The 15,838-nt window shown below is 32.6% G+C and overlaps 1 protein-coding gene across 1 annotated transcript; it reads right to left on the bottom strand.

Annotated features, from left to right (window-relative positions):
• Window positions 1–114: 114 nt before the first annotated feature.
• Window positions 115–7,043, bottom strand: LOC128180426 (uncharacterized). Its single transcript, XM_052848536.1, has 3 exons — window positions 6,720–7,043; window positions 1,947–2,261; window positions 115–840 (listed from the first exon to the last, which is right to left on the bottom strand). Exons 1-3 carry the CDS (start codon window positions 6,822–6,824, stop codon window positions 829–831), a joined length of 432 nt encoding a protein of 143 aa, XP_052704496.1. The 5' UTR covers window positions 6,825–7,043; the 3' UTR covers window positions 115–828.
• Between the last annotated feature and the right edge of the window lie 8,795 nt (window positions 7,044–15,838).

Raw genomic sequence — 15,838 nt, 5'->3', positions numbered from 1 at the left:
AATTTCATATAGAAAAAGAAAAAGAAATACACGATGGAATAATAATTTAAGATATTTCATGATCCAATGACCATGGGTTAGGTTTTGTTGAAAAAAAAATGGAAGAGGCAGAGGTAAGATAAAATACTTTTATTTTATTGTTCTAAGCAGATATGAACTAATTCATAGATAGACGTATGAAAATAAAGACATTTAACAGATAATATTTTAATATGAGAAAAAATCCACATTCATGCCATAAAATAGGTCAACATTAGATAACAAATATCAAAGTCAGATAACAAATAGCAAAGTCTCTAATATTGCAGAAAAAAGATGGTCGAGTCGAGCGCGTTTTAATAAAATTTCGTACAAGTCGTACACGCCAAATAGATTGAAACAAACATAAGCTATGTTCGAGTATATTTACGTATTTGCAACATGATTTTGCTTTATCTGATGCATTGAATTTACGCAGATACGGTTGAATGCTGAGTTTCATATTCTATTTCTATTTCAAAACTATTATTTCAAGAATAAGATTCGGGCGTACATATTTTAAATTCCACAATTAAAAAAATAAAATAAATAAGACGCACCCGTTACTAAGAGGAAATTTTTTCATTAACTGTTTAGTGTCTTATGCTTAATTCATTAAAAATTAAAAGCAACTTTGTATGAAAAACGGAGCACACACGCAAATCTAAAAAGGAATCAAATGGAAACACATTGTCTCTTTCTTCAAGTTCAGTCTAGTTTTTTTTATTATTGATGACGCTTGTGTCCTGAAAATATTGAGACATACGATGACGGACGAAGATGACGTCATTTCTACGAGGATTCAGGCGTCTATTGATTTCCCTGTTAATAAAAAAATACCATTAAATTTTGTTGTAACGTCCTTTCGAGAATTTGTCATTTCATGGCACATAGCAACGAAGAAGAGACCCTTATTTTCCTCTGTTTTTTGCTTTTAATCACATACAATGTAAAATATCTACACATAAGCTCCCTCTCCCCCTTTTTGCTTGTTAAGATGCTTGAGTAAACAACCCCTCTTCACACAAACTCGTCCGATTTATGATAATTAATAATAAAACAATAATTATGATAAATATGAGCAAGTGTAGAGAAATAAGAAAAAACTGAAAAAGCAAATGTGTGAATGGTTATCCTGGTATCTTATCTAAATCGTCATTAGTACAATGTATCTCAGTCTGCATCATTTTTCTTTCGAAATTGTATACTGTTTTCATGACCAAAACTAGCTTAAACAAATGCTGGAATACTGATTATTATATCCGCATACTACATGTAAGTCATCATGATGGAAACAAACTAGCCTTAAGTCATTTCTGTTAGGATAAATGATACCTTTTTAATAAATATGGAATATCGGTGTTTACTGATATCGAGACCATGTTTTTTTAAATGTTAATATGTTGACGCAAGATCAACTGATAAATCATGTTGTTTTTTTTTACCTAAAAAAAACCCCAAAACAACTTTTTTTGATCACGATCTTAACCTTTACGAACAGCGGGGGCATTGATATACGTTACGTGCTGTCTCCGTGTAACGTCTTAGACAAGTTACATGGGGAATTTCTCTTCGTTTTTGGTCTGTTCATAATCAATAAGAAATAATATTATGTATCATGAACATTATACTTCATCTGTTGCCTTTGTTCGCTATTTATCCTTTACTAATGCTTCCAAAACCTGACATGACAGTGTAATAAGGCAGCCATGACTTTGGACAAACTAAACACTGATACAAACAAATCTGGAGAATGTTCAAGCATGTCGCGCGTAAATGTAAAACTGCAAACAAATGTATGCATTTAATTAAAAAAGCTGAGATAAAAGAAAGTAAGAATATGACTAAGTGATTATAATATAGAAATCTACAGTCTCTTTATTTTGAATTTTGTTTCAGAGATAACAAACGAAAGAAAATGTTCATACATCCTTAGATCCTCGGTTGTTGAGACGTCGTTCAAGAGTTTGGGATGTTGATCGCTTTCTTCTTCCAAAACAGCCTCCTGTGTTACAGAAGAGTCGTTTCCGGAAGTCAGTCTTAGTTTCCGGTTCTGGGGCATCAACTGGATAATCTAAAGGATTGAGGTTCATTGAGTTGGATCTCTTTTTACCGTTAGAACAACCAAAGAAACCATTGCAGAATACTCGTTTGTCTTTCTGCGTTATGTCTTTTTCTTCCGATAGCAGCTCATTTGCGAGTAAAGCAGCCAGTTTTTTCACGCCTAATTTGGAATTTTCATTCTGTAAAATAAATTATAAACATAAATTGTCAATAAATTCCCCAAACAAGTACAAAAGATCTCTCTCTCTCTCTCTCTCTCTCTCTCTCTCTCTCTCTCTCTCTCTCTCTCTCTCTCTCTCTCTCTGTGCTGGAAATATATGCCTTTTGTCGGCCAGAATTACTTTTTGTTTATTATGCAACAACGTCTTCTTCCGGAAAAAAACTTATTCAGCAGAAATAATAACAGTAGATATTGATATCGTTTTATTTCTGCCGAAAGTGTATGAAGCTCAGGGAGCATTACAACAAACAGGAATAAGCGTCCATATTATGGACAAACAATTGAATTCCTCTGATGGTTTTATAGCAAACATATCACGAGGAACTAGAAACAGACATAAAACCGCGGAGATATGAGGGATATGAGAAAAGAAAATGAGATCACAAACTTCAAAGGACGCCATAGGTGTTTGAGCTTTTGTCGAACATTGGGCCATTTTAGGAATAATTACCATTGACATCTGATTAATACTTAATGTAGCAATTAGATATGTGTGGCACTAGTATATCCGGCTCTGGAGAGTCCCGGGGGAGAAGTCTTCCAGGAACCCCCACAGTTCTATAGAGTAAGTGTCAGGGTTAGTCGGGGGCTTCAGTTCTCACAGAGTTTAAATTGTGAGGGTTGGGAATTTGGAGAGGGAGAGAATATTTTTTTCTTTAAATGAATTTTTTTCAAGATGTTATAATGGTTGTTTGTTAAATGGAGTGTTCATCTTATACATGTTAACGTTTCCGAGCACATCAAGTCACTCTACATTGTTCCCATTTAACTTAACAATATACTATTTAGGTGCTATAAGAGACACCCATATTGTGACGTACTTTCGATTAAAATAAACGATAAAATCAAGTATAATTTCAATAAACTTTATCTTTCCCGACATAGTTCCTTGAGCGCTTACTACTAATCTGTAAATCATGAGTTCAATTCTCGCTTGAGCTTTTGTAATATTTACCTTTCCTTAAAAAAATTAAAAAGTATTTATTTTAAATCAAATATTTATAAAATTGGAAAATTCTTAAAACGGTGAAAGTATTTTGATTTTAATGTACTTTTATGTACATTAATACCGACAGGCCTCATACCACCAAAATTAATAATTATAATGAGCGAGAACTGAGAGACTTACAAGGTGCATGTATATCAGCATAGTGTTTGTAAAGATGGAAAGCGCAGCCGTGTACGACAGTGTGTTCTGGTGAGTGAAAGCTATTCTACCGACATTGATCATTGATCGTTGTTGATGCGATATGCATTCCTGAAAACTATCATACTGTTATTTTTATTTTTTTGTGGTTGAAATCTGAGGAAAAATACATGTTTATATATTAACGTGTGACTATTTACCTACGGTATTATGTACAAAAAGACTGGTTATAATATAATACAACTAACTGCGAAAGTCTTGGTATTGGGTGTATATGTATACATGTAAATTTTTTCACATGTTTAATCGAAAACATGAAATTTGAAAGATATTAATTTGCGTCATTGACAGGAGGCACTGTTCAGGCTTTACTTTTAAAACGGAAAAGGAACAAAAATGAGTTTCAACACAAAATGTGTAAAAAAAAAAAAATGATTGAATCATAAATAAATGACAATTTAAAATAACAAAAATATTACAGTTTAAACGTTGGTGATTTTTTTCGTATTATTTTTTCCTTTTCTTTAACCACTGAATTAATAGCATGTACTAGCAGGTGATGCTTGATTGAATTTATGCGAAGAAATGGTTATGTGTTTGCCTGTTAGTAGATACCTCCTAAGATCACTTATTGGCATTTCACTGAATAAAGGTCATATTTATCGCATCAAAAAGATTTCTCAACAGTTACTTACAAACTATTCAAATTTATTTAACCTTTTTTGACCTTTCAGTTTGATATCAATGAATTTAATTTGGATTGATTAACAAATAACCTACATATTTTACATGTAAGCATGTTCTGGGTTCCTTTGAAATCAATGTGAAGACGTGTCTCACATCTTGTCACTCCATGTCTAGAGCGGATGTATGGAAGACACACTGACATGTTCACATGCAAATATATTTTTTACATAAAATGCGATGTCCAACCTGAGTGAAAAAAAATTGTTTGTAATTTTTTTTAAATCATGAATAATTCTTTCACATGCATATCTAATATTTTTCTGTTGTTTTGACAATAATCTGTAAAATGATCAGTTGTATGGAACTTTTAATTATTTATCATTCATTGTTTTCATGTCGCAATTCCCATCTATTTGTGTACATTACAATGGTTGAACGTGCCACTTTACTCCCGCGGTCTTTAACTTTATTTGTTTGCTAAAAGTCCTTGAAATTTGTACTCAAATTGTACATACATATGCATATCTGTATTTCAGCATGAAAAAAAAAAATGGAAACAATGTTCTGTAAAGATTATATTTCTTGGCAACAACCCACCCACCCACTTCGCTGTATCATACAGGATCGGTAAGGCTTTTTGAACCATTCAGTTTCGTTCCATTCAATTAGTTAATCAGAAGTATTTAAACTTAGTTAAAATAATTTCCAAGAAAAAAAACCATACAACGCATTGAAAAATATCTTATATTTTTCACTTAGGAGTACTAAGAAAGTGTACAGATAAAAATAGAATAGAAATAGGCTAACTCTAAATCAACGCAATTGTGATTTTTAGTTTATTTATAGAAAAATGGTTTCTTATACTTTACATTATTTTTTTTTTGTTAAGATATATATAAAGCATATGTAACTGTATATGTGTGTGTGCATGTAATTGCATACTTAGTAAAACAATGTTCAATACATTTAAATGTTCTGAGTAGTGCGCAAAAGCAATTACAATTCCAGTTTGGTAAATTCTTTACACCTACGCCATAAATTGAGTCTAAATTCGAACCATTCATGATATATACATGATGGCGCGAAGCTAGTACCTGTCTGCAATTGAGCAATCTTGACAAACGCCCTGAATATTTCATGTTCCGGTGTCGGTCTTCACTGAACTGATATCTATGAACAGCTCAGCGAAGCGGTCCGCCGGCCGGGTGTATCGAGTATTGATATATACCAGCTTGCCTACCCTAATCACCGGTATACTGCGATATACCTTAAGCGCTCCGAACCACGACTTTTGATCCATACAATTAAAGTGCGTCTTATCTATTATGTATCAACGCAATCAAGGAGGACATTTCAAAATTATTCCCGTGAACGGAGGTAATCTAAGGAGAACGTGCACTTTGGCGTAGATATATATTTAATGAACTCTAATGCACGAAAATATACCCAAATGATCACTGTACCAGTCTAAGTCTCAATTTATTTTCACGATGCAATATATATGTCAGAATGAGGTGCTAATGAATGATGCGATGTTTTATTAAAATGACGACATTTACCGTCGCAGACGACTATTAATTTCGTTCTAAGAGTTCTCGTATCGTTTCGCAACGAAGTATACATTACAAATTGATTCCAAGAAACTTGATTCCGGGCCACTGCTTTTCATTATGTGTATCGGGTAAATATACGAGTATTTTTATTACGTCGCGTTAATTATTTATAAACTGTATGCATATTAATGATGAAATTTCATCAGCAGAATTAACGAAATACAGTCATATACTTTGATATATATCTTTAAAACAGAAAAACATTACAGTACAAATATCTCACGTTAGTGACAAACACCGCTGTCACAACTTTAGCAGCAGGAAAAAAAACCTGATAGAAAATGGACATAATAAAGTCAAGATAAAAAAAAAATGCAGACATGGATTCTTATATTATTAGGAGAGGAGCTCTCCAGGAAACTTATTAAATTATTCAATATAATTTGTCTGCTATATTGAATTTTCGATAAAAGGTTCATTTTACGTCGAAACATTGTAAACACCCTCTCAAATGCAGGATGATTACATTGAAACTAGTGACCAGGTCCGATATTATCTATATAAGCTGAATAAAGACAAAGGAGAGACGTTTATTTTTTGTTTGTCATATCTTTAAATCAATTCAGTGACTTAAGCGTTATAACAATGGAGGTATATGTAGGATTAACAGTTTTCTTCTAACTATTGAAAGTTATAATCTTGAAATCATGAAAAGAAATTACTTTTGATTTAAGTACTTTCACATTATGAAACACATCACTTTGAACTTCTACCTTAAGTTTATAAATCATTTAATATACTTCTTCATTTTTTTGAAATCATCAATGCATTTTAGATTATAAAAAAACCGATTTTATTGTTAAATAAAGATAAATTAAACAGTTTTTTTAGGGGGTTAGTAAGCTACAAGAGGAAGTTAAGCATCTCTCCTTCATGAAAAAAAAAAAAACCTTACATTAATCTTTCAGCAAGTATTAACATGACAAAATATAAATTTAAAAAAAAAGATAATAAACAAATATATCTTTACCTTTTGCAACAATTCATCCGCATATGAGTATTGTGAGCACTGGCAAAAAGATAGGATAGTTAATATCCCAACGCAGGTTGCAAAAGATTGTTGAAAGGAAACCATGTTGCACAAAGTGGCTACTGGGAGACGGGACTGTGTAAGTTTCACCCTGGATGTCCGACTTTACTCAACCTGAGGTGTAGCAGCCTTTTATCTACGTAAAGATGAATCCTTTATACTATCAGTAATTACGTAAGGGGGCTATCCAAAATTCATGAGGGGTTCCGGTTGAAGAGTTTTAACTTGTCGACGCTCACGGCTTTCCTATTGCTTCAACTCTCAAGGCACTGCCGTTATAAATTATGGTCTGTTAATTGGTGGGAAAATGACAACCAATGGGTGCTTGTCTCTAGAAAACCACGGGGTTATAAAAAATAAAACATCTCAGAGTAGAAAACATTGGCTTTTGATCTTATAAAAATGAATGTTCAATTATCAGCTTATGTTCTGTGCAGACACCTGCTTACGTTCTTTTGTTAACATTACCCTTAAAAGAATCAGTATCTATGAAATACATGTACATGCAGTGAGAGATCGGCTCTAATGGTATAATGTAGGCGCATTGTATTTATGATTTGTTGTTACAGAAAGAAGGCCATTATTTGATGACGTATATCAGCCGCATGTCATGTACACTTTTCAAATTAAAATTTATTGGAAGGTTACATCGCTTTTTAGCTTTGAAAAGACAATATATTTTATCTTTGAAAAGACATTATATTGTTTCGATCTTTCAGACGGATATTTTAAGGTCCGATTTCTGCAGCCCATGTATTTATCAGGGAATGCAGAAAAATCAAAATGAATCTTTTCATACATTTTGAATTCTCTCTTCTTAAAAACGCGACCACGTGGATAACGTAAGCTATGATATGGATTTAGATGTTCTTTGTTTGTTGTTCATATAACATAAAAAGCAAAATCTCGCAAAATGAAGAGGACCATTATGTGCAACAATGGAACACCAGGCTCCAGAGAATCACTTTAATTTACTGAATGAGAACTCTAATTCACAGAATCAATAGGAGTTATTAAAAATGCCAGCTAAATCTTTATGTATGTTTAATCATTAAATCGTAAGACTTAAAGAAAGAGAACAAAAGAATTAATTCTTACTCTGCACTTTTCTGAACAGCGCCCCTCTAAAAACGTATTGTGTTTCTAAACTTTTTTCAAAGATTCATTGTTCACTGTTTAAGATTTCATTCCAAACACATGACACTGTCAATGTGTTGTGGAGTGGTAGAGTCAATACGTTTTGGTGATCGTGTGCAGGTTCAGACTATGTTAATTTCCTTGAGAGAAAAAAACTCTAATATAAAGATATGGAAAATTATTCCAAATTTCAAAGCTGAAACAAATGAACATTCTTTTTACAATTTGTTTGTTTTTTTATTGACTACCAAGCCTCCTGAAATGTTGGTACGTATATAGTCTAATAGGTTAATGTTTTTTTGTGACATTCGTTCTGTGTTTTGCACGAATTCGAACTAAAACTAACGGGATTGGACGGTGACGCTTTGTATGATAAAATACCAAAAACATATAACTAAGACTAATTGATTAACTATGCATTAGTTATGCATAAAAAGTATCAACAAAGGAATTGCCAAACTCAGAGGCATTTAGGGTATATTAAAGATTTTAAAAACACCATAATTTATTAAGTAACCAATTTCATGACAAAATGTGGGCGTTCACTTAAATGAATAGTTAACTAATCTGAAATATTTTCAATATTCAAATTAAACTTCTTAGTGACAGTTGTTCATGTCGAAACACTGAAAGTACATGAGAGAAATGATTTTGTTGACCCATTTCTAAGCAATGATGAACCAGTTTAGATATCTAACATATTTCTATTATTCGCTATTTTATCAATTAAATGTGTTCACTTCTCAGTAAATGTAGCCCACTGTATCTGTTACTTCTCAGTAAATGTAACCCACTATATATGTTACTTCTCAGTAAATGTAACCCACTATATCTGTTACTTCTCAGTAGATAGTAAATGTAGCCCACTCTATCTGTTCACTTCTCAGTATATGGTAAATGTAGCCCACTGTATCTGTTACTTCTCAGTTAATAGTAAATGTCACCCACTGTATCTGATACTTCTCAGTAAATAGTAAATGTAACCCACTATATCTGTTACTTCTCAGTAAAAAGTAAAGGTAGCCCACTGTATCTGTTACTTCTCAGTAAATAGTAAATAAAAATCACTGTATCTGTAACTTCTCAGTAAAAAGTAAATGTAGCCCAATGTATCTGTTACTTCTCAGTAGATAGTAAATGTAACCCACTGTATGTATCTGTTACTTCTCAGTAAATAGTAAATGTAGCTCATTGTATCTGTTACTTCTCAGTAAATAGTAAATGTAGCCCACTGTATCTGTAACTTCTTAGTTAATAGTAAATGTAGCCCACTGTATCTGTTACTTCTCAGTTAATAGTAAATGTAACCAACTGTATCTGTTACTTCTCAGTAAATAGTAAATGTGACCCACTGTATCTGTTACTTCTCAGTAAAATATAAATGTAGCCCACTGTATCTGTAACTTCTTAGTTAATAGTAAATGTAACCCACTGTATCTTAACTTCTCAGTAAATGTAACCCTCTGTATCTGTTAGTTCTTAGTTAATAGTAAATGTAACCCACTGTATCTGTTACTTCACAGTAAATAGTATATGTAACCCACTGTAGCTGTAACTTCTCAGTTAATAGTAAATGTAGCTCACTGTATCTGTTACTTCTCAGTTAAAAGAAAATGTAACCCACTGTGTCAGATACTTCTCATTAAATAACAAATATAGCCCACTGTATCTGTTCACTTCTCAGTGAATGGTAAATGTAACCCACTGTATCTGTAACTTCTCAGTAAATACCGGTGGTAAATGTAACCCACTGTATCTGTAACTCCTCAGTAAATGCCGGTAGTAAATGTAACCCACTATATCTGTAACTTCTCAGTAAATACCGGTAGTAAATGTAACCAACTGTATCTGTTACTTCTCAGTAAATAGTAAATGTAACCCACTGTATCTGTAGCTTCTCGGTAAATAGTAAATGTAACCCACTGTATCTGTTACTTCTCAGTAAATAGTAAATATAACCCGCTGTATCTTTACTTCTCAGTAAATGTAACCCATTATATCTGTTACTTCTCAGCAGATAGTAAATGTAACCCACTGTATCTGTTAGTTCTCAGTGAATAGTAAATATAGCCCACTGTAACTCTTACTTGAGTATCACTAATGTCATTTGGATATTTCTTGGAGAGTTTAAGTTAAGCTGGCTCACTACACTTTGAAACATTTTCTTAAATCGGCAGAAAATTACTTCATTATGATAGATATCATAACTGATAAGAACTGTTTAAGTCAAATAGGCAAAAAATGTGCAATTTTGGATGAAAAATTACATTTTAAAAAATTCAATTCAGTAAACATTAACAAAAGCTCCAGGCGGATTCGAACTCATGATCTGTGGTTTAGAAGACCAATATTTTAACCACTGAGCTATGACAAGATACAACCTAATCGAACGATATGAACGGTTCAACAAAACATTTAAATTGACGTAGTGTCTTAAAAGGCATAAGTCTAGGTGTAGTGAGGTACCTTAAATTTCAAAAACAGGTCTTGCTATAAACAAAGACTGCAAATATTTCATTTTCATCACTACAAAGTAGTATTTTTTTTCTAAATGTGGATACGTATTAGTTATCATTATATCTCTTTCTTTAAAGAACTATACGTAGAGCCGATTCAATTATCACATGATATCATAGGTACAAACTGCAAATTGACTGCATAGAGGTGTTGATACATGTATATAAACTCCTCCCATAAACTGACCATTAATCAAACGGAAATTTAAATAACCATCTCGAAATCCATTGTGTAACATAACTTCAACGTTTCCTCAGATATTCTCGTGAAATTTTGTCATAAGCTGTAATTTTAACTATTTCTTCCATGACTGTTGCGAATACAAGTCCTAGAAACAAACTAAATTAATTAAAATCACGTTTGTTTTTCATTCATGTGAACAATAGATAAATCTGTGTCCGCTTGTCATGTTCTAAGAAAAGTTGTCAACTCATTATGTTGTTATTCTTATGTTTTAATTTAGATGTGTTTTTTCGGGTTGTTTTGTGTTGTTTTTTTGTTTTTTATTTGTTTTTGGTTTTGTTTTGTAGATGTGTTGTTTGATTTAATTATTTTTGTGATATTGATGTCATTTTGATGAATGCGTAAAAACATGTTTGTGTGTTAATGTGTTTTGTTTTGCCTCGGACTAGAATGTCGCGACGTCATTGGATGAAACGCGTCACGTGGCTGCCTTACAAATTTCTTTAAAAGGCAAGCGTCAAAATTTATAGCGCAACATGGCGGACGTAACGTTATTTGAACTGATTTTCTACACAAACGTTTGTTTACTTATCAAACTTTAGGTCCTCGACAAAACAAAACACTTATTAGGTTTGTTACTGACTGTTTAAAGAAATTTGTGGGGTCGGTAAAGTCCATAGAAGGCTCGGCTCCGCCTCGCCTTCTATGGACTTTACCGACCCCACAAATTTCTTTAAACAGTCAGTAACAAACCTAATAAGTAATAGTGTTGTTAGAATATTGTTGGTATATTGATGTTGTAGCGTTAGATGTTTTGTGCGGTTTTTTGTGTTGTTTTTGTTGATGATGTTGAAGTGTTGTGCTGTTTTTGTTCTTAAAATCTTTTGGTCTATTCATATTAAACCTTGATTTGCTTTTAATGTGTTTGTTATGTTTTATGCGTGACTTCAAACTAATCACAAATAGGATTCAACGAGATTATAATGTATGGGAAAATATACATAGAAATCAAACCAAATCATATGATAAATAATGCAAAAATTGGAAATTTGGGATAGACATTTCAGGATGTAAAAAATCATGTTTTATTAACAAATTCATTACAAAATGTGTAATGAATACTGACAGTTTGCAAACATCTATTTAAATTACCCTTCGCTGGTTTGCATTTTTAAATCTTTCATGACATTTCCCAGAAAAATCGAAGAGAAAAAGAACCTGAAATTAAACCGGAAAGTTTGATAGATTTTTTTAAAAAAAATATCATCAAATTTTGACTACTAATTTTTATGACTTGCTTGAACAATGCTGTTGTAGATTCTACTTATAAATGACTTCCAGTATTAGTAAGAGGAATTAAAAAGAAACCTGGGGTTTTTGGAATAGAGTTTAACCCTATTTTTGTATTGCGTGCTTATTATTTTGGAACTGCTGATTTTTTTTTATTCTTCATAGAGCAGTTATTTCCTTTTTACAAATTCATGTAGTCATTTTATCTAGTTTCCGTTGTGTTATTTAGTTTTGATGTAGAGTCACAAGTATTGTTTTCAACCTTATGTTCATGTGATATTAAGTTTTTATTCAAGTACAGTAACTGTGTCTTTGTAGAGTTATAATAATTGTTATTTTGTTACGCTTATGTTCTTGCAATATTGAGTTGTTGTCGTTGTCGGTCTTTTTGTTGTTGTTGCATTATTGACGTGGTGTTATGTTTGTGTTTTGTGCCCTTTTTGTTAGTTGTTGTTGAAGATGTTAGCTTTAAAACGATTAAAAATTGATATCTTAGACATCGATATTTCAGATTTCAATGTATCTGAGGGAATTGAAAGTCCTAGCTATCGTGTCTTTATAAATTGTGAGTCTTGTGATATCCCTATCAGTGTCATCAATTTCTAAAGTAACCCTGTACTCTGTTTAAGGGTTATTTGGAGTATTTATCATGTGTAGATTTTATGGCCCGACAAATCGTGTTTTCTTCAATTTTGTTTCTGTTCTGCTGTCTTCTAAACATTTTTTATCAACGAAAACAATACCAGATAATACATATCTTTTATTCATATAACTATTGTGTTGTGTCTGGACTGCAACTTTTGACATAAACTGAGCTCAGATCCATGTAACGTGACTTTGCATCTGCGTAGACACCAATATAATCCTATATATACAAATTTGAACAATTTTTTGTTAAGACACATGACGACTGACGTTTTTCATACTATTTATACACCACACTGACTACATTTTCTTCCGTTTGTCATGATCTTGACAAGGAGCACACGGCGGGGTTGACCGTTCCGCATGGGATGCTCCCTCTTTCTAGGCACCTGATCCTACCTCTATCTTTTTAAATTTTCTGTTGCTCTTCTTTGAATTTGTATTTCGCTTTATGGGTTTTTGAGATAGAGGACAGTTTATATCGTCATTTTTTCTATAAAACTATTAAGTTGCAGTATATTTTGTAGTCTAAATTATTTTTTTATCACAACTAACAGTACACGTATGCCTTACACATGAAGAAACAGCTCACACATTATTATGTCCATTTTGATATCTACTGATAATTCCGTAAGTATTTTTTTTTTCTTTTGCTTGCTCGATATAATAGTTTAAGCGAATTTAGTTTATTTCTTCCACGCATTTCCTCCATGATTTTTTTCCATTGTTTTTGTCTTGTTGTTCATCGCTAAAAACAGCCTCATGGCGAAATATAGTCTGATATGTATGTTTGACTACTCAAAAGTAATAACATCTTTGTAAAGCATACAGAAAAAGTATTGTCTTCTATAGATAATGAAAAAAGAAATGTCAAAAAAATTTAAAATGAATACACAGCAATTACTGTAACCGTATAACATTTGGGTGTGTATTCTATCTAGTGTTTTGGCGCAAACCAAATTTCGCTAAACGTCATGCATACATGCATTAAGATAGATACATTTTCAGAAACACGCCAATTCAAATCCACATTATATGTTGCAGAATCGAATTCCGCAAATTACTATACACGCGAAATATAAAATAGAATTTCAGTTTGCCTTTGTATACCTCTAAACATATTGACTATGCATAGGACTCAAAAAGCATACAACTTAAAGCGTTGTCATGGTGAGCACAGAGAGAGAGAGAGAGAGAGAGAGAGAGAGAGAGAGAGAGAGAGAGAGAGAGAGAGAGAGAGAGAGAGAGAGAGAGAGAGAGAGAGATGGAGAGAGAGAGAGAGAGAGAGAGAGAGAGAGAAGCATTATAGGTAAAGATCAAAGACGTGTTTTCTGAAAATCATTATTTGAAATTCAGCAATAAGTTCTCAGAATATCACGACGGTGGCAGTCTATAAACTCTCAACCATTATCTAGACATAGAGGAGGTACTTAACGGCAGCCATTAAAACACATCACGTGTTCCGACGTTTTAGTAACAATTTCATTAAAGCGTCCACACGGCGGGCTTCTTTTGTATATATTATTATTAGTTACTCCCTGTAGTGGCATTTCAAATACAGCTACAACCTGCAGAATAGAAGCAGTGTTTCCAATATGTATGAAATGATTTGACTATTCAGTCTTGAATAAGGTCTTTGATTATTTAACTGTATCGTGCTTTTAGAATGTTTTTGCAATAATATTTTTTTTATTTTTGGGGGTTATTCTTTTCAGTTAAAATAAAAATGGAAATATAGGACAGTACACTGTTCCCCAAGCTTTTTAATAGCATTATTTTATATGTCATTTTTGTTGAGGTCAGAACGTTTCTGCCGGACCATTAATCGATTGAAAGTCTATTGCTAAAAATTTGGAAGGAAACCAAAACGTGATAAATATATATATATATATATATATATATATATATATATATATATATAAAGCACAAGGAATTTAACTTTATAGGAGCTCCTACTCCGCCCCGTCCGGAGCTTGAACTGACGGTCTTTGAAAATCCACTCTCCTAGCAGTGATCTAGCTGCCACCGCACTAACCACTCGGCCATCTAGGCAAGACAAAGAATCTTGCTTTCGATGACGAACAGAACCTAGCGCACTGGTAATCAAATTTACACGGTAACGACGTCTTTAATTAGAATATCCCAGAAACAGCCTCCCAATTGCTCAATTGTTTGCTAGAAGGCGACAGTTATTTTACATCATAATAGCATTTCGTACAAAAATGAATTATTATCATAATAAGCAAAGAAAAAAATACAAAATACACATCATTATATAAATATAATATCAAATTATCAGAGGAAAAGAGTGCTTTTCATTGATTTATGAATTAAGCTTTGACTATCGTAGCCTAACCCGAGTTATCTACAGAGCACAATGGGTTACACCCTATCCCACCCTCTACGTCACAGGCATAAACCGGAGATTTACACATTAAATTCTCATCATCGGGATCGTTATCCTAAAATGTACAGAATTGAATATGAACTCCCCATAATGTGTAATAAAAATGTATTCGATGGCAAACTGTAAAGTGTAGGTTTTCTTGAAATAGACCGGCCTGTTCATGTTCATTTTATGCATGCTGGTATAGTGTGTTAATAGTGCCATTATCAGTTTTATTTCTTCTGGAGAACCTTTTTACGTTCACGTATATTTTTTATACTGAGTTTCAAAAATAAATGTCAAGGCTTTATCTGATCTGTCGTGTACCTGTTTTATCAATAAGGAGAGGAAAATATAAGTAAATTTAAATTAAGAGAATTGTTAATGGCGCTTAGCTTTAAGACATATCAATATCAGGTCTAAATGGTTTTCAGCTTCTTTTAATGCGTGTTGCTGGCCCAATTGTATACTCAAATCAAGATTATATCTTGTGTTCTTCAGTGTAGATATATTTGACGTTAATATCCTTTACTCATTTCGCCAACGTCATCATGTACAGTAAACAAAAACATAAAACATCGCATCGTGAAGGTATCTCGTTTATAGAAAAAAAGTAAATAACCAGAACTTCTCATCACTTGAGAGGAACGAAACATTTTTAGAACATAAGATTCATTATGATATGGTTTTTTGTACTTTTCTCAGTCAAAACTTTTAACTTGATGAAGACATCACAAAATCAATCGTTCAGCAATATGTTTAATGGTAATAAAATCACAACTGATGAAATAATTAGCTTACAAAAGATAATTTTATTAACTTTGGGCGAGCAATATATCTGTGAGCCTACCTTTGATATGTTAGAGCTGCCAGATGAGTTGGTGTATACATTAGATGGTCA

The sequence above is a fragment of the Crassostrea angulata genome, chromosome 4 (genome assembly GCF_025612915.1).
Source record: "Crassostrea angulata isolate pt1a10 chromosome 4, ASM2561291v2, whole genome shotgun sequence".
Classification (NCBI taxonomy): Eukaryota; Metazoa; Mollusca; class Bivalvia; order Ostreida; family Ostreidae; genus Magallana; species Magallana angulata.
This window is presented reverse-complemented; position numbering and strand designations above follow the sequence as displayed.